The following is a 20,681-nucleotide window of genomic DNA, read 5'->3' as shown; positions in this document are numbered from 1 at the left end:
ATCCCACCCCTCTAGGTGGTCACAAAGCACCGAGCTGATCTCCCTGTGCTATGTGGCTGCTTCCCACTAGCTATTTTACATTTTGTAGTGTATATATGTCCATGCCACTCTCTCACTTCGTCTCAGTTTACTCTTCCCACTCTCGTGTCCTCAGTCCATTCTCTACGTCTGTGTCTTTATTCCTGTCCTGCCCCTAGGTTCATTACAACCTTTTTTTTTTTTTTTTTTTAGATTCCATGTATATGTGTTAGCATGCGGTATTTGTTTCTCTCTTTGTGACTTACTTCACTCTGTACGACAGACTCTAGGTCCATCCACCTCACTACAAATAGAGTTCTTTTTTTTAAATTGAAGTATATTTGATTTACAATGTTGTGTTAGTTTCTGTTGTATAGCAAAGTGATTCAGTTATACATATATATTCATTTTCATATTCTTTTCCTAGTTTACTACAAGACATTGAAGTAGTGCTATACAGTAGGACCTTGTTTTTTGTCTATTTTGTATATAGTAGTTTGTATCTGCTAATCCCAAACTCCTAATTTATCCCCCCCTTTCTCCTTTAGTAACCATAAGTTTGTTTTCTATGTCTAAGAGTCTGTTTCTGTTTTGTAAATAAGTTCATTTGTATCATATTTTAGATACCACATATAAGTGATATCATATGGTATTTGTCTTTCTCTTTCTGACTTACCTCACTTAGCATGACGATCTCTAGGTCCATCCATTATTTCATTTTTTTATATGGCTGGGTAATATTCCATTGTGTGTGTGTGTGTGTGTGTGTGTGTGTATGCCACATCTTCTTTATCCATTCATCTGTCAGTGGACTCTTAGGTTGCTTCCATGTCTTGGCGCTTATAAATAGTGCTGCAATGAACATTGGGGGTGCATATATCTTTTCAAATTAGAATTTTTGTCTTTTCCAGATATATGCCCAGGAGTGGGATTGCGTTATCATGTGGTAACTCTATGTTTAGTTTTACTATTCTCCACAGTGGCTGCAGTTCCCACCAACAGCATAGGAGGGTTCCCTTTTCTCCACACCCTCTCCAGCATTTATTATTTGTAGACTTTTTAATTATGGTCATTCTGACAGGTGTGAGGTGATACCTCATTGTAGTTTTGATTTGCATTTCTCTGATAATTAGCACGTTGAGCATTTTTTCATGTGCCTGGTGGCCATCTGTATGTCTTCTTAAAAACCATTCAAAGTTCTTGGTACTCCAATGCTTCTCCTGTCTGATCAGTCAGACGTTTTTAGCCCAGGACCTTGCAGAGGTCAGATCTACACTGCAACGGTGCTTGGTTGTCTTGCCCTCTTCTCTCTCTTCTCTCCTAGCCCTCCTGGGAGGAGAAGTGGGCTGCTGCCCACTGATACCAATCGTTGCCTACAGAAGACAGGTACACCCACCAGGGACAGGGCTTGGGCTCAGCAACTCACTACATGGGTTTCATGAGCCCCAGAGTCAGCTTGGCAGTGGGTAGAGCAGGGAGCGGGCTCAGTTCTCCTTCTCCTTCTCCTTCTCAACAATGGGAAGCCTGTGGTGGAGCATCCAAGGGCAGGGTAGGGGTCAACAAGGGCTTTGACCCTTCCTTTGGGACTACTAGAGAGAGACAAAGAAGGTCAATGCCTGTGAAGCACTTTGAACATATGGGAAGGTGAAGGCTTCTCCTCTGAGTCTGTTAAAAACCACTTATATAACAGGACACATGTTGTGAGAACTGTGTGCATTAATGTATACTAACTGCCTGATGAGTTAGTTGAAACTGAACCCGAACACAATAACTGTTAATTGATTGAAAAATCTCCTTCCTTCTCCTAAGGCAATAGAAATAAAAACAAAAATAAACAAAGGGGACCTAATCAAACTTACAAGCTTTTGCACAGCAATGAAAACCATAAACAAAACAAAAAGACAACCTACAGTATGGGAGAAAATATTTCAAATGATGCAACCGACAAGGGCTAAATTTCCAAAGTACACAAACAGTGCATACAACTCAACAGCAAAAAAACAAACAACACTATCCAAAAATGGGCAGAAGACCTAAATAGACATTTCTCCAAAGAAGACATACAGATGGCTAATAGGCACATGAAAAGATGCTCAACATCACTAATTATTAGAGAAATACAAATCAAAACTACAATGAATTACCACCTCACACGAGTCAGAATGGCCATCATTAAAAAGTCTACAAATAACAAATGCGGGAGAGGGTGTGGAAAAAAGGGAACCTTCCTACACTGTTACTGGGAATGTAAGTTGGTGCAGCCACTATGAAAACAGTACGGACGTTCCTCAGAAAACTAAAAATAGAATTACCATATGATCCAGCAATCCCACTCCTGTGCATATATCCAGACAAAACTAGAATTCAAAAAGGATACATGCACCCCTATGTTCATAGCAGCACTATTCACAGTAGCCAAGACATGGAAACAACCTAAATGTCCATCGATAGATGAATGGCTAAAGAAGATGTGGTACAATGGAATACTACTCAGCCATAAAAAAGAACAAAATAATGCCATTTGCAGCAACATGAATGCAACTAGAGATTATCATACTAAGTGAAGTAAGTCAGAAAGAGAAAGACAAACACCATATGATATCACTTACATGTGGAATCTAAAAAATGACACAAATGAACCTATCTAGGAACCAGAAAGAGACTCATGGACATAGAGAACAGACTTGTGGTTGCCAAGGGGGAGGGAGGTGGGGGAGGAATGGAGTGGGAGGTTGGGGTTAGCAGATGGACACTTTTATATATAGAATGGATAAACAACAAGGTCCTACCATATAGGACAGAGAACTATATTCAATATCCTATGATAAACCATAATGGAAAAGAATATTTTTTAAAAAGAATGTGCATATATATATATATGTATAACTGAATCACTTTGCTGTACAGTAGTAATTAACACAACATTGTAAATCAACTATACTTCAATTAAAAAAAAAAATCTCCCAGGTACTTTGGTGTCTGGGAGACATCATCTTCCATCCTGGCTCTGCCATATACTAATTGTGTCTTTCTGTGAAAAACTTACTAATGCAGGATACAAGGTTAATAATTAAAAATCTATTGTATTTTTATATACTAGCAGCAAATAATTAGAAAATAATTTAATTCCCTTTTCAATAAAATGACATAAAGTACAAAAAATTCCAAGGAATATAGATTTAACCAAAAAAAAAATGTGTGAAACTGCCTACACCAAAAAGTACAAAACATTGCTGAAAGGAATTAAGAAACTCTAAATAAATGGAAAAATATACCATGCCCATGGATTAGAACAGGGGTCAGCAAACTATGGCCCAGGGTCCAAATCCAGCCTGCTGCCTATTTTTGTAAATAAGATTTTATTGAGACAAAGTCATGCTCATTTATTTATATATTATCTATAGTTGCTTTCATGCTACAGTGACATAGTTGAGTAGCTATGAGAGAGACCACGTGGCTTGCAAAACCAAAAATATTTGCTATCTGGTTTTTTAATAGAAAAAAACTTGGCCAGAACTTTTTTATTAAAAAAGCCAGCCCCTGGCTTAGAAGACTTGATATTGGCCGAGTCGGGTGGCATATGGGATCTTAGTTCCCCGACCAGGGATCGAACCTGCACTGCCTGCAGTGAAAGTGCGGGAAGTCCCAGAAGACTCAGTATTTTTCAGATTCAATTCTAAACTTCTTGATCTATAGATTTAAAACAGTCCCCATTGGATACTGAAATCTCTCTGGGCATTAGTAGCTGTAACTGGTTTGTTGTTGGGATTCAGGATAATGGATAGTGAGTGTTTAGCACCACATCTAACACACAGTAAGTATCCAGTAAATCTAAGCTTTGTCAGTACATGTACCAAAGTAGAAGTAACAAGAAAAAATGTAATTTTTTAAGATTCCTTTTTTCTTCCAGTTTTATTGAGATATAATTGACATACAGCACTGTATAAGTTTAAGGTGTACAGCATAATGCTTTGACTTACATACATCATGAAATTATTACCACAATAAGTTTAATGGACATCCATCATCTTGTATAGATACAAAATTAAAGAAATAGAAAAAAATATATTTTTCCTTGTGATGAGAACTCGGGCTTTACTCTAACAACTTTCATATATAACATACAGCAGTGTTAATTATATTTAACATGTACCTTACATCCCTAGTACTTATTTATCTTATAACTATAAGTTTGTATCTTTTGATTGCCTTCCTCCAGTTCCCCCTCTGTCCACCCCATCCCACACCTCTGGTAACCACAAATCTGATCTCTTTTTCTATAAGTTTGTTTGTTTGTTTGTTTGTTGAGTATAATTGACTTACAACACTATGTTAGTTCCTGTTATACAGCAGAGTGATATTTCTCTGCAATTCAAAATGACCACCATGGTAAGTCTAGTTATAACATGTCACCATACAAAGATATTACATAGTCATTAATTATATTCCCCAGTTTGTACATTTCATACTCGTGACATTTATTTTTCACCTGGAAGTTTGTACCTCTTAATCTCCCTCACCTATTCAAAATGTATTTTCTTAAAGAAAAGAATTATCCATATACCACCCCCTCTGAATTCTTTCATTTCTGGAAATATAGAAAGTAGTAATCTCAAGGAACCCAACAACAGTGGTTTCTTGTTATTATTCACATCTCATTTTCACACATCAAGGAATCAATTGTGGATGAACAAGAGAGTAACAAAGAAGAAAATGTCCATCTGACAAGATTTCTCCGTGTCCTGGCCAACTTTCTCATCATCTGCTGTTTGTGTGGAAGTGGGTACCTCATTTACTTTGTGGTGAAACGATCCCAAGAATTCTCCAAAATGCAGAATGTCAGCTGGTATGAAAGAAATGAGGTGAGGAGGGCATCTCTGCTGAAGTGAATATTTCAGGAAAATACTGAAATTACCCTGGTTCCTATGCCATTCAGCTGAATTATTGAATTCTGGACTATAGGACTAATTATAAAAAGTGAAATTACATCGCTTATAAATCAATTGTCTAGTAATACATGGGTGTGATTCTCGGCTTCCTTTTCTGTCCCATTGGTCTATTTGTCTATTCTTGCACTAATAACACACTGATAGACTATGGCTTTATAGTATGTCTTGATATCTGACAGAGTGAGTTCTCTCATCAAGATCCACAATAACATACATTAAGGTTTTATTGCGCTTGCATTGAATCCATAAATCTCTCTTGGGAATTTGACACCTGTGGTAGTTGGCAAAAATAGCTACAAATTCTTCCCTTCCTTGTATCCACATTTTTTTGCAATGTGATTTTCTAGCTCCTCCCATGAAGAGTTGGAATCTGTTTCCCCATCCCTTGCCTTAGTCAGTGAAACAGTAGCAACGATGATACAAGCAGACTTGAAAAGTGCTTGTATTTTGGAACTTGCTCTCTTGGGAACTTGAGACCTCCACCATGTGCATGATGCCCAGCTAGCCTCCTAAATGATGAGTGGCACATGGCCAATTATCTCATCACCTTAGGTGACAGCAAATCCACCACCAGATGTGTGAATGAAGCTGACCCCAAAGGCCACACCCTGCACCACATCCCTCTACTGTTGGTTCCATTCTGTGATATGAGTTTCTGGTCTTCCATGCTCCTGAGATGAGGAGATTCTTACCTAGCTCACAGCTTTTACAGAACACAAAGCACTGTCCCATACGTTAATTCATTTACTTCTCAAAGATAGTTTGCTATTTTTATCAATGCTAATAACAGCAATCGTGATGACAACCAGTCACAGAGCAATTAGGACCTGTGGAACGTACACTGACTGCTCAGGGCTTGTTGGTGCCTTCACCAGGGTCATACAGCAAGTTGTGGAGACCCCGGGGCATTTCCAGAGGCAGAGGAGGGGGCAAAAAGGAGATGGAGATGCATGGCCCTGGGAGTGCAGAGATGGTGGAGAAGCAAGTGATATTGATGACAAAACTAACCCAGCTCTCCCAATTTCTCAGGTAGAAATTGTGATGTCCCTGCTTGGGATGTTTTGTCCCCCTCTGTTTGAAACCATTGCTGCCCTGGAGAATTACCACCCACGCATTGGACTGAAGTGGCAGCTAGGACGCATCTTTGCACTCTTCCTGGGAAACCTCTACACATTTCTTTTGGCCCTGATGGATGACGTCAACCTGAAGGTAAAGACCACAAACATCCCCCCAATTCCTAGGGCCCACCAAATTTCTTTTTTAAATATAATAATTTCCTTGTGCATAATTTATATTAATTTAAAATTTTTTGGAAAGGTCAGAAAAGTAAAATGAAGAAAAATATCACCAGATTCCTATGACCCAATTGTTAACATTTTGCTTCAGTTCTTTACTGTCTTTTTCTTAGGTTTTTTCACATCATCTGCATGTCATTTGGTACCCTTAATATTTTATCTGCAGGCTTTCCCGTATTGTTTCTTAGCTGCCATTAATGTTTACCAGCCCAGTATGCGCCCACTGAGATGATAAGTCATGGTTGAGTTAACCTTTCATCACTGCTCACTAGATGGTTATGGCGTACCCACCAAGCCAGGCCCTGGGGGTACAGCAGAGAGCAAGACACGGTCCTGTTCCAGGGGAGACAGACTCATTCACTGAAGCATGCTGGGGCAGGTGCTTCAGTGGGAGCAAGCCCAGGGCAGCATGGCAGTGCACAGGAGGGACTGCAAACCCCACTATGGGGGATCTTAGCAGACCTTGGAAAAAGCAGAGGGAACAGCTCATGCACACAGGGAACTATGAGTTAGCAGAACAATAGAGTGGAGGGGAAGAAGTGAAAACTGAAATTGGGGGAAGGGCCAGATTATGATGCTCCTCTTCCCCACACGTCCCTCCTCATGAACTTTTTCCTGAGGTTAACAGGAAGCTACTGGAAGTTTCTCAGCATGGAAGTGACTGGAGCTGACCGTTACCTACTCTCCACCTTCATTTCTTGCTTCCCTCCTACCCTAGTAAACTCCTTCACCCTCCTGAGCCTCACATTTCCTCCACGGGGCAAAATTCTCTCTTGCCTCTGTCTCCACCCTTCTCCCCATGTTTGACTAGTTGACTAATCCTCCTGTGGTTTGGCTCAGATGTCACTGCCTCCAGGAAGGGCCCTGTTGTCTGATGTGGATTTCCTCAGTCCCCAAAGAAAATTTCCCACAGCTCTTATCACTCTGGTCTGTAATTGTCTGTTCATCTCTGTCACTTACTAGACAGTGAACTTTCTGAGGAAAGCTCCATTCACTCCTGTGTCGCTCCTGTTCACTCTTGTGTCACCATTGCCTTATATGCCCAGAATAGACCCTGAATAAATTAATCTCAAAAGAACAATGAATAACTGAATGGATGGATGGATGGACAAATGGATGAATGGACAGATGAATAATAACAGAGAAGAAAACTTCCTGGAAAACACCCAAGGACTTTAGCCAGTTGTCCCCCTTCTCCTCTATAGATTGAAAGGCTGGGGAGGGCATTTCTGGAGAGACCTGTTGAGGGGTAGGGCAGGGGCTAGATGGTAGGGCTGTGGCATATGCTGGCTCTATTTATTGTTCCTGTGGAAGCATTGGACCTTCCCTGGCTCCTTCCAACCCCACATCTCCATCTTCCATTCTAGCTTTCTAACGAAGAGACAATAAAGAACATCACTCACTGGACTCTGTTTCACTACTACAACTCCTCGGGTTGGAACGAGAGCGTCCCCCGGCCACCCCTGCACCCTGCAGATGTGCCCCGGGGTTCTTGCTGGGAGACAGCTGTGGGCATTGTGAGTAGTTACGCTCTCCTGAAAAGGTGATCCTTGTTCTCAGTTCTTCGTTATCCCTTCTTGATGTTTCCATTTTTAAGCCACCAAAATGTCAAGCATTTCTTAGGAAAGTTCCACCTTTTCATGTTACCTTTTTTTCAGTGTCCCAAACATTTCTCTCTGTGCTTTATCTAGCAGTCTAATACCACTTGGATTTATTTAGAGTTTTACTGCAGATTTCACTGAAAGCCTGAGGTTCTCCACCTGGAAATCATGAATAGAGCTCCTAAAAGTTGTATACAAGATTTTGTGTGTATAGGCATCTGTGCATTTTTCTGTAAAGAGAATTAAAGGTTTTCATTAGAATGTCAAAAATTAACAACTACCATTTCCCCTTATCCACTTTCACTACTGCTCCTGTAGCTTACACAGTGTGGACTTCAAAGGCTAGTGTTCTTTGCCTTCCTAGGCAGAAACTTGAAGTATTCACAGGTAACACAGGGATCAGCTGCCTTCTCTTCCTCAACTCCCTCTCTTTGCATGGGCTTTCTATTCACCTGCCACCCCTGAAGAATCCATGCCCATAGAGCATTGGACAACAGTGTTTTAACTGAGGTTGATGAAGTCCCATAGAGGAGAGGATTATATCACACACTTATCAAACACTGCCTACAAGTCCACCAGCAGATATTTTCCTGAGGCAGGGTTTCCCTTCCACGGAGTCCTGGGGGCTTTTTCTCCCTGCTTCCTTCACAGAAGGCTCAGACTCATGACTTCTCATCTCCTCCAGTCTAAATTCCTCCATTCTCTTCAAATCGTCCTCATCTTTAATGTGTAGAGCAACTCACATTTCTAAACCCATCACAGTGTGTAACAGAGAAAACCTTCAAGTCAGTAAAACCTACCCTCTTTAGAAGACAAAAGAGAGTTCGTTACCTACATGATTCCTTTGGAATATTCTGCTATAGAATTTCTCTTTTCCTTCCTCACATCCTTGGAAGGCATCTCTCTTGCCCTCCTCCCTGAATGCCCATCACTGATTAAAACTTGTTTCCTCCTGAGTTTGTTGGTAATGATGGGTTTGAGGCATTATGTCCTGCTCACCTATGTCCACCACCACCTTCACCCCAGGCCCCAGAGCATCACCTTGCATAGACATGGAGACCTGATACAAGTCAGTTTGTGTTTTACTTAAGAATAATAGTCTGAATTCTTGTTAACGAAAAACCCTGAAAACTCATCAGCCGTTCATCCAGCAAGCATTTATTAATCATCTTGGAAGATACAAAAATGAATAGAGTAGACCCTGTGTCCCCTGGGAACTCCAAGTCTATTAGATGTCTTAAAGATTGTGATGAAGTCGGGTAGATCTTTCCAACTTTTCAAAAAAAATTAATAAATTATATGTACTCTACACATCAAAGAAAACTTTGTTCCTTTGCTTTTGGCTCTTCTTCTATGTGCCTCTGTGAAAAACCTACATTATTTTCTCTACATACCCACCCCAAAAAAAATCCAATTAGCAGGGAGTAAAGATAACCAGCTGCTGTTCCCAGGGACAATGGTCAGATTCAGTCTTAGCTGGGGCAGCTGGCACTTCAGAGCAGATGGGGGAAGCAAGGAGTGAGCCTTCAGATCCTACCTCTATGCAATAGTGCTGATAACTACCAAATACTGGGTATTGCCAACTGCCAGGCAATTTGCATACATAATCACTAACTTTCCCAGTAACCCTGCAAGGTTAATGTATCAACTTCAAAAGGTTCAGAGACTATTCCAAAGCAATAAATTAGTAACTTGTAGAGCTGGAACCTATAGTAAGCATTTTGCAAAGCATGGGGTCTTTTACCTGCACCACCATTAACCAGAGGGTCACAGAGAAGAATACGAGTGGGTGGGGGAGGTTGGCCTGGCTGCAGTCAGTTGGGAGAAGCAGGCATGGTCAAACCCTGACCACCCCCTTTCTCTATGTTCCTCCTTGCAGGAATTCATGAGGCTGACAGTGTCGGACATGCTGGTAACATGTATCACCATCCTGCTGGGGGACTTCCTGCGGGCTTGTTTTGTCCGGTTCATGAACTACTGCTGGTGCTGGGACCTGGAGGCTGGATTTGTAGGTCACCACTTCATGGACGTTGTGCAGAAAGGCGTTCCAGTCATCCTCTCTGATACAGTCAGATGCATTCTGTGCATTTCTTTAGACGCTTAATGACAGTCTCTACTCTGTGAAGTAGTATTTAATTTTTTCTAAGCAGGACACAAAATCCAGTAGATAAAAAGTTTGTTTTTTGTTTTTTTTGCGGTACACGGGCCTCTCACTCTTGTGGCCTCTCCCGTTGCGGAGCACAGGCTCCGAACGCGCAGGCTCAGCAGCCATGGCTCACGGGCCCAGCCGCTCCGCGGCATGTGGGATCTTCCTGGACCGGGGCGCGAACCGGCATCCCCTGCATCGGCGGGCAGACTTTCAACCACTGCGCCACCAGGGAAGCCCTAAAAAGTTTTTTTAATATTTTCAAATGTTAAATTTTAAATTCCCAAGATTTAACCCTCCTATATTTGGATTCTGCATGTTTCTTCCTTTAATCCACGCTCACCTGACTTTCCTTCTCTCTCTCCTCACTTTGTTTTCCTCCTTCTCTCATTCTTGTCACTTTTTATCTCCATTTCTGGAAGACAAATTGGGAAGCAGGTTTCAGCTGGCCTCACAAGGACACCGACTCCCTAATGCTCACACACATTATGTTCTTTCAAACAGTTGACAAATTTCCAAAACTCTGAAAATCAGAATCAGGTTGAAAATCTGCATCTGGCTGAGATGGTTCCTTTCCATGAAAAAGAAGATGAGAGTGGGGCTTCCCTGGTGGCGCAGTGGTTAAGAATCCGCCTACCAATGCAGGGCACACGGGTTCGATCCCTGGTCCGGGAAGATCCCACATACCGTGGAGCAACTAAGCCCGTGCACTACAACTACTGAGCCTGCGCTCTAGAGCCCGCGAGCCACAACTATTGAAGCCTGTGCACCTAGAGCCCGTGCTCCGTAACAAGAGAAGCCACCACAATGAGAAGCCTGCGCACCGCAACAAAGAGTAGCCCCTGCTTGCCACAACTAGAGAGAAAACCCACGTGCAGCAACAAAGACCCAACACAGCCAGAAATTAATTAATTAATTAATTTTTTAAAATGATGAGAAGGAGAAAAGAATTGGAGGGGTGATTTATTTATTTTGTTTTTAAAGCTTTCTTTACATTTGACTCCTCATTTAATTATTTGCATTTTGTTATTTATTTGATTTACTCCTTGCTTATAATTTCAAGTTACATTTCTGATTAGAACATTGATAAAACGTTCTCTTGAGGCCTCCCAAGAATACACTGTCAGCCTGCAGGCCATAAAAGGTAAAAATTCTCTGTTTTTTTTTTTTTAGTTTGGCTATGCTGCACAGCTTGCGGGATCTTAATTTCCCCACCAGGGATTGAACCCAGACCCCTGCAGTGGAAGTGTGGAGTCCTAACCACTGCACTGCCATGGAATTCCCAAAAAATTCTCATTATTTTAATTGGAGAAGACCTTGAAGAAAGTTTCAAGTTTCAGAACTTCAAAACTCTTTTTTAAAAGTTGAAAACATGTTAAATAAAACTCTGAATCTAAGGTTCCTCTCTGGTCACCAGAGCAGGCTCTTTGGGGAGGAGTGGCTTGGTCAGTTGACTGGTAGTGGGGTCTGGCTGACACGACCTAACAGACTTTCTCTCTCTCCTCTCTCTCTCTCTCCCTCCAGCCCTCATATGCTGAGTTTGATATTAGTGGAAATGTGCTTGGTTTGATCTTCAACCAAGGAATGATCTGGTGAGTTAACCATTTCCTCTGGTGATCACCTCATTTGGGGAGTCAAAAAGCTGGAATCCCAGGCTTTGCCTCTCAACCAGCTAGAGAGAGGCTGGACAAATCATCTGGCCTCTCTGAGCTCCCTTCTTTCACTTGAACAGGACTAGAGGAGAACCAGGACAGTGTCTGGCCTACCCACTTGCTACCATATACGTAGAGAGGGGAGAGAAGAGCTAGGGAGAGAGAAGGAAAAAAGGAAGAGGGAGGAAAGAAGGAGGAGAGAGGGAAGAAGGAAAAAAGGAAAAAGGGTGGGAAAGAAAGACGAGAAGGAAAGGGAGGGAGGGAGAAGGAAGGGGAGGAAAGGAAAGAGAGAAGGAGGGAGGGAGATAAATGAACTGAGGAACTTCCCTCTGAGAAGGAGTTAGAGAAGGCTGCCTGACTTCAGCCAAAGGCTTTCAAAGGCTCATAGCAAGCCAATATCCAGTTCTTTTAAGTTAAGGACTTCAAATGGTTTTCTGAGCAGCAATGCTGTTTAATGGAGACCATGGAGAAACAAACAAGAGGCCATGTAATTTGCTCCATGCCTGGCGGTGGGGCAGTGGTAAAATCCTGGCCAGAACCCAAGCCAGGAATGCTCAGAGAGTCCCTGTCCTGAGCAATGGATGGCTATGGTTTGGTGATAACTGTCCTGGTTAAATGGGAGGCCCCTTCCCTTGGGACCTACAGAGAAAGCAACAAGGCCTCCTGCCCCTAGCCCATCAGTCCCATTTCCTTCTGCTGTCCTTCCCCAGCCTCTTCTGCTGTCGAGCCAACCAGGTGTGCGGTCTCTGCCCTTCCAGGATGGGCTCCTTCTACGCCCCGGGACTGGTGGGCATCAACGTGCTGCGCCTGCTGACCTTCATGTACTTCCAGTGCTGGGCGGTGATGAGCAGCAACGTCCCCCATGAACGCGTGTTCAAAGCCTCCCGATCCAACAACTTCTACATGGGCCTCTTGCTGCTGGTGCTCTTCCTCAGCCTCCTGCCGGTGGCCTACACCGTCATGTCCCTTCCACCCTCCTTTGACTGCGGGCCATTCAGGTGCACAGTCTCAGCTGCAGGGGAGCACCTCCTCTCCCAGGGCAGTCTGCTCAGAGATCTCAGGCTCAGAATTCCAGTTCTGGTGTCACGTCAGCCTGCGAAAGGCCATGGAGCTTTGGGGAAATCATTAATGCTGTTCAACAGAGCTTTCTGCAGGATGCAGATGTTCTATGTCTGTGCTATCCAATATGGTAGCCACCAGCCACATGTGGCTGTTGAGCACTTGAAATGAGGACCAAGAAATTGAATTTATAATTTTATTTCATTTAAATTAATTTTAATTTAAATGACCTCCAGTGGCTAATGGCTACCATATTGGACAGCACAGCTCTAACCTTTTAACATATGGATAATCTACTGCCCTGGATTACCTTGCCATGGGATGAGTAACGGGGGCATTCTGAAAATGAAATGACCGTACATTTACAAGTCCCATTCAAATGTGAAGCCGCTACTGAGACTCTTGACAGGGTCTTCATGCTCTACATAGCACTGTAGGCTCAAGGTATAAACCAGACTAGTTTCAGAGACTGGACGTTGTATATAAAGAGATAAATAATTATGTAAGGAGGTAGATGGAGAGAGAATGTGCATCTACTGTTCAGTTTCCAAATGTGACACCCTCTGAAAACAAAGCCCTTTCTTTTCTGCATAAAAAGGGATTCTGTGGTTCAAGAGTTTGGGACATGCGGCCCCTTTTATCTGCCACCTCCTCACTTAGAAATGCACAGTGCACACTCCTTTATTCAAGGCTCTGAAGAAACGTGCAGTGAGAGACCGTGTGCAAGCTGGTGCTTCCGTCCCTACTGACCACAGACCCTTGCTCATGGAACACCATCTAGGGAAGGGAGGAGGGTGAGGCTAGTAAGATGCCCACCCTGCACTTGCACAACCCCAAGGGCAGTACCTCCTTAAACTGTGCACCCCAGGGCCTCACCCGCCTCACTCCAGTCCCGACCCTGTCTACTAATGTGGATCAGCACGCTTTGGGAAATGCTGAACTGACACTTCTCAGTTTATAACGGACTGACCTTGATAAAGCCCTGTGCTTGGTGCCCCACAGCAAGGGCTGTGGGAGCTCAGAGGAGTCGTTAGTAGGAGAGCTCACAGCAGAGTGTGATGGGGCTGAACGGGGGTCCAGACAGAAGGAAAGGGGGGGCTGGATCCAGAGTGGAGGACCATGCTGAGCGGCAGGAGGCCTGGGCACCAGGCTGAGGGACAACCACGTGGCAGAAGTGGCAGAAGCTTCTTTAGGCTTCTTCCTGAGCAAGGTTTGGAGGGCTGGGCTCTGGGTGCAAATGCCGGTGCCCCTTTGCCCAGACCACCCACCTGTTCCAGGCAGGTGGCCAGTGAGTAGGCCCGTGCAGTGTCTGGCCCTCGCCACCTGCCGCACTCTTGCTTCATCTGCTCCCTGAGGCCCTGACAGCTGACACCCAGATAGCAGAGGAAGGGACCCACGAGTGGAGCCCAGGAGGACACATGGCTGCCACCTCCTTCTTGTCACTCTTCTGATCAAAACCCACCAACAGCTAGAACATTCATCCCTCGAGCATTTTCACAGCTGTCCTCTCACTTGCTTCTGAGCTTTACTCAATGGTCACCTTTTCAGTGAGGCCTTCCCTGGGGACCCTAACTGAAATCACACACACACGTCTTGTCATTACTTCTGTTTATCACATCTCTTTACCAACACCTAGCATGCCATTCTTTTTGCTTTTTCATCTTGTTTGCTGTCCGTCTCCCCCACCAGACCATAAGCTCCATGCAGGTGTGATTTTTTTTTCTTCCTTTCTCCCTGCTTTACACCCAGTGTCTAGGAGAAAAATTATGGTCAGTGCTTGAACCAGACCCTTCACCTGGCAGAAATTCACTTTTAGGGTTTGGGTCAGATCCAGGCAGGCAAGATAAATGAGTGAGATGGGCAGCATTGCAGAACGTATAGTTAAAAGTAAGGGTTGGGGCTTCCCTGGTGGCACAGTGGTTGGGAGTCCACCTGCCGATGCAGGGGACACGGGTTCGTGCCCCGGTCCGGGAGGATCCCACATGCCGTGGAGCGGCTGGGCCCGTGAGCCATGGCCGCTGAGCCTGTGCGTCCGGAGCCTGTGCTCCGCAACGGGAGAGGCCACAACAGTGAGAGTCCCACGTACTGCAAAAAAAAAAAAAAGTAAGGGTTGGTAAACTACATCCCACGGACCAAACCCAGACCACCTGTTTTAGTAAATAAAGTTTTATTAGGACACAACCTCACTCATTTGCTTACATATAATCTATGGCTGCTTTCTAACTACAACAGCAGCAATTTGAGTAGTTCCAACAGAGGCCATCTGGCTCACAAAGCCTAAAATCTTTTTTGGAGAAAAATTGCCACCACTCCTGATTTAGAGCATAGACTTTAGAGCTGGCTCTGTCGTTTGCCAGTTGGGTCATCTTGAGCAAGTTACACAGCAGATTCATTGCCTCTGAGATGGAAAATTTCACAAGCTTTGTTAATTTGTTCAGCTATGCCTTCTTCTCTGTATATAGTTTGACCTTTATCAGTTGTAGCACATCACTGCAGATTCCACTTTATTTCAGTTGTTGCTGTGAGGATTTAGTGTGCTGTTATCTGTAAAGTACTTGGAGGAGTGTGTTAATCCATAGTAGGGCATATATACGAATTTGTTAAGCTTGAGCCCTGCCCGAATACGGGGTAGCTGGTACTCATAACGATGCTATGAGGTGGGAAGCATTATCTACACCAGGGATCAGCTAACTTTTTTCTTTTAGAACCTGATAGTACATATTTTAGGCTTTGGGGATCAAGAGACAAAATCAAGACTATTATGTAGGTACTTATATAACAGGAGAGAAACAAATGCCCACAAAGTTTTTACTGGCAAAATTCAAAATATGATAATAATAGAGTATAATTTTTTGTAATACAGGACTATCAATGAGAAGAATGGAATTCTTTTGAGGGGGAGGAGGTGATATTTCACATAACAGAGGTTCAGAGTTACTATTCCCTATCATCAAAAATCAGGGGCTTCCCTGGTGGCGCAGTGGTTGAGAGTCCGCCTGCCGGTGCAGGGGAAACGGGTTCGTGCCCCGGTCTGGGAGGATCCCACATGCCGCGGAGCGGCTGGGCCCGTGAGCCATGGCCGCTGGGCCTGTGCGTCCGGAGCCTGTGCTCCACAACGGGAGAGGCCACAACAGTGAGAGGCCCACATACTGCAAAAAAAAAAAAAAAAAAATCAGTTGTCCTGCCCAGATAGCCATCTTTGCTGCCAGATCCATTTTTGTACCAGACATGGCAACACATCTACCACCATAGGAAAAAAATTTGCCATAAAGCTGTATTACTGCCAAGCCATCGGACTGCTGTGCAGTAGGGCAAGTCAGGATATTCAGTTTCTATTTCTGATAAAAATTCACAGATATGAAAATGATTAAGTCATGAGAGCAAATGAAGTTTACCATTGACACTATTGACTCAACTGTACATGATAGATTCAAATATTTTCTACAAATTACTGATGAATAAGAAAATGAATAACCATAGTGTGCATACACTGAAAATTTCACAAGCTTTGTTAATTTGTTCAGCTCTGACTTCTGCTCTACATATAGTTTGACCATTATCAGTTGTAGCACATCATAGCAAATTCCACTTCATTTCAGTTGTACTGAATTCCATTCCATTCAGTTGTACTAAATTAGTGTTTTCTCAATTTTTTTGAGAAAATTTCACCCATATATGTCCTTCACAGAATATTCATAGGAGTTAATTCTTCAGTCACTTCAGACTTGGCATTAACTCCTCAAATAAACAACTAAGCAGTATCAGTAACATCTATTGACTCATTAAGAGCCAAGGAAAACAACCTGAGATCACTTGCCTTTTGTTTGAATGTCCTCAACTCTTTAAGCAACTGCTCTTGCTGGAAAATCTAAAAGTCTTAAGTATATTTTCTCTGAATACATTCCTTCAGCTCCTACAATTTAATTACTTCATCACTGGTAAATGAGGACCATGGTTTTGGAAACTAGAGGAAAGGGTATCCTTGTTATATAGAGACAGAAAGCTTAGATAAACTATGTCCTTCAGTTGTATGGAAAGCTGAATTTGTAAATGATAAACTTGTATATTTAGCTGAGGATATTTCTTTTTTTTTTTCTTTTTCTTTTTTTTTTTTTTTTTGGTTGCACCACGTGGCATGTGGGATCTTAATTTCCCCGACCAGGGATCGAACCCACACCCCCTACAGTGGAAGCACAGAGTCTTAACCACTAGACTGCCAGGGAAGTCCATGGCTGAGGATATTTCTTTTTTTTTTTTGAAGATCAATCTTAGTAAAAACTTTTTTCTCTGTTTTTCTTTATTGAAGTATAGTTGATTTACAATGTTGTGCTAATTTCTGCTGTACAGCAAAGTGATTTAGTTATACACATATATACATTTTTTATATTCTTTTCCATTATGGTTTTTTCCCAGATTGGATATAGTTCCCTGTGCTATACAGTAGGAACTTGTTGTTTATCCATCCCATATATAATAGTTTGCTTCTACTAATCCCAAACTCCCAGTCCATCCCTCCCCCTCCCTCCCTCCCCCTTGGCAACCACAAGTCTGTTCTCTATATCTGTGAGTCTGTTTCTGTTTTGTAGATAAATTCATTTGTGCCATATTTTAGATTCCACATATAAGTGATATCATATGATATTTGTCTTTCTCTTTCTGACTTACTTCACTTAATGTGATAATCTCTGGTTGTATCCATGTTGCTGCAAATGTCATTGTTTTGTTCTTTTTAATGGATGAGAAATATTCCATTGTATATATGTACCACATCTTCTTTATCCATTCATCTGTCGATGGACCTTTAGGTTGTTTCCATGTCTTGGCTATTGTGAATAGTGCTTCTATGAACATAGGGGTGCATGTATCTTTTTGAATTATAGTTTTGTCCAGGTATATGCCCAGGAGTAGGATTGCTGGATCATATGGTAGTTCTATTTTTAGTTTTCTGAGGAAACTCCATACTGTTTTCATAGTGGCTGCACCAACTTACATTCCCACCAACAGTGTAAGAGGGTTCCCTTTTCTCCACACTCTCTCCAGCATTTGTTATTTGTAGACTTTTTAATGATGGCCATCCTGACCAGTGTTAGGTGGTACCTCATTGTAGTTTTGATTTGCATTTCTCTAATAATTGGTGATACTGAGCATCTTTTCATCTGCCTACTGGCCATTTGTATGTTTTCTTTGGAGAAATGTCTGTTAAGGTTTTCTGCCCATTTTTCAGTTGGGTTGTTTTTTTGTTGTTGTTGAGTTATATGATCTGTTTGTATATTTTGGAGATTATAGCTGAGGATATTTCTAAGTAAAGTGTTGAAGGTGAACCCTAGTTTCTTCTTGCTGTTTATACTAAAAATGTGAGAAGAAAGATAAATTGAGGAAAGAACTGATAAGCAAAAAGGAACCAGGACTCGATGATTTGGGAATTCTCAGACTGTCCAGTTTGCAGAAGACTCTAAAAACAAATCCACTGTTAGGAAAGCATGCTCTAAGGAGAAAGCCAAGGATGAGGCTGGACAACCTTTTGCTAGTGCTTCTGAAGGATCTGAATATTCATTCACACAGATGATTCTTTTAAGCATGTAACTCGGATCCTCTCAACCGTCTCAGCAGAAGCCAGAAATGGAAATGGAATTATCCAGGAAAGATCTGTGTAGGACCCTCTAGTGTAATGGACTGAATTCCCACAGCATAAATGGAAGACCCACCAGGTATTTGAGATTGTTGTATGAGAGTATCACAGCTTGGACTGAAAGGGGCAGAGAAGAGACAAAATGAAGGAAAGCTGTTGGGCTCCAAATATTTTATAGTCAGTAAACAAGCTGATCAAATCTACTCAGCTGAAACCTGTGCTACTCTTCAAGAAAAAGGAAGGATGACTCCGAGGCCAGAGTCTTGGGCCTGGAGGGCGGAGTTGCAGGCAGGCACAGAGGGTTGAGCCAAGAGAAAATTATTCTCAGGCTTTTGAAATCTAATGGAATTTGGCTGATTGGACTTCAAAATTGCTGGGAACTGGTGATTCCTTTCTTCCTTCCATTTTCTTCCTTTTGGAATTGGAATATCTATAACTGTTATCCTATGACTGACCCACCATTGTATTTTGGGAGTAAATAACTTGCTTTCTAGTTTCACAGATCCACAGATAGAAATTTTGCCCCCAAATGGATCATACCCAAAGTCTCACCTACACCTGATTTAGATGAGATTTGGTACCTTTGAGTCCATGATATTTAGATGAGATTTTTGGACTCTGAGTTGATGCTGTAATAGGTTGAGACTTTGGGGCATGTAGGGATGGTGGTGAAATATATTTTGCAGGTGGAATGAGTATGAATGTTTGGAGGCCAGAGAGCAGACTGGTGGGCTGAATAATGGCTCCCAAAGATATCCAGGTCCTAATCCCTGGAACCTGTGGATGTTACCTTATATATCAAAATGGTCTTTACTTATCTGATTAAGGATGCTGAGATGGGGAGATTGTCTGAGTTACCCAGATGGGCCCTAACTCATGTGTCCTTATTAGAGGGAGGCAAAGAGATATTTGACTATAGAAGAGCAGTAAGTGATGTGACCTTGAAAGCAGAAAGAGATTTGAAGATTCTCTCCTGCTAGCTTTGAAGATAGAGGAAGGGGCCATGAGCCAAAGAATGCAGGGAATGAAGCTATAAAAGTTGAGAAAAAGAAACAGATTCTTCCCTAGAGCCTCCCTCTGAAAGGAGAGCAGCCCTCCTGACACCTTGGTTTCAATCCAGTGAAACGATTTCAGACTTTTTGGCCTCCAGAACTGTAAGAAAATAATTTGTATTGTTTTAAGCCTCCAATGTGGTAATTGGTTACACAGTAGTCATTGAAAACTAATGCATCATCTAATACGTCATAATTCAATGACAAAATAATGCACATTCTATTGTGACTTAAGCATCACATTTGAAGTCCACTTTTCTTGTTTTTACAAAATGGGTATGCAGTAGTAATTAAAAAAATAATAGGGATTTCCTGGCGGTCCAGTGGTTAGGACTCTGCGCTTTCACTGGCGAGCGTGTGGGTTCAATTCCTGGTCGAGGAACTAAGATCCCACAAGCTGCAGGGCACAGCCAAATAATACTACTAATAATAAATTAAATGTTATAATATGATGATATGCATGGCACTTGAAATGCTGTCATGTTATAACTACATCATTGCAATTTGTAGTGTGCTGTGCAGCAGTACTAAGCATTGAGATGGCCACAGATGTTTGCTAACACAACTACTCATCTCTGCTATAATAGCACAAAAACAACCAGAGACTATACATAAATAAATGAGCATGGCTGTGTTCCAATAAAACATTTACAGACACTGAAGTTTGAATTTCATACTTCAATTTTTATGTGTCACAAAATGTTATTCTTCTTTTGATATTTTTCCAATTATTTAAAAATGTAAAAGCCATTCTTAGCCCACAGGCCTTATAAAAACAGGTAGCAAGCCAAATTTGGTCCATCGGCCATTGTTTGCTAAACCCTGATTGACACAGAGAAAAATGAAGCTTCTAGATGCAACATTTTGGAGGGCACTTATAATTTGACAGCCCCATACTCAATGTTTTATATGAATTCATGTCTATGTCCTCTAAACAATCTGAGACAAATGCTGTTATTATATTTATAATACCATATTGTATATACTATTTTATTATTGTACTATATTGTACGGATGAGGAAATCAGGGCAGAGAAATTTTCAGTATCTTGCTCAAAGATATCAAACCTCTGCAGCACTAACCAATAGAACTTTCTATATGAGGGAAAAAAATCCACATCTGCTCCTAAAATATAGTAACCATTAGTCACATGACTCCTTGAAATGTGTGACTAAGAAACTGAATTTTTAATTTAATTTAATTTAATTTTAATAACCACATTGAAAAGTACAGCTCTAGTGGAGAGAGTGAGGGTATGAATACAGGCAGAAAGTGAGTAA

The 20,681-nt window shown here is 42.1% G+C and overlaps 1 protein-coding gene across 1 annotated transcript in view; it reads left to right on the top strand.

The window, feature by feature from the left end:
- Positions 1-20,681, top strand: part of TMC2 (transmembrane channel like 2) — a gene marked incomplete at both ends in the record, with an annotated part of 90,400 nt that overhangs the window by 50,960 nt on the left and 18,759 nt on the right. The window contains 6 exons of the mRNA XM_079719073.1: positions 4,692-4,880; positions 5,997-6,176; positions 7,630-7,779; positions 9,743-9,871; positions 11,534-11,601; positions 12,420-12,659. Coding sequence (XP_079575199.1) covers positions 4,692-4,880; positions 5,997-6,176; positions 7,630-7,779; positions 9,743-9,871; positions 11,534-11,601; positions 12,420-12,659 — 956 coding nt within the window. The remainder of the gene's footprint in view (positions 1-4,691; positions 4,881-5,996; positions 6,177-7,629; positions 7,780-9,742; positions 9,872-11,533; positions 11,602-12,419; positions 12,660-20,681) is intronic.

This window comes from Hyperoodon ampullatus (assembly GCF_949752795.1).
Source record: "Hyperoodon ampullatus genome assembly, chromosome: 14".
NCBI classification, from domain to species: Eukaryota; Metazoa; Chordata; class Mammalia; order Artiodactyla; family Ziphiidae; genus Hyperoodon; species Hyperoodon ampullatus.
The sequence above is the reverse complement of the archived record's forward strand: the minus strand, read 5'-3'. Positions and strand labels throughout refer to the sequence as shown.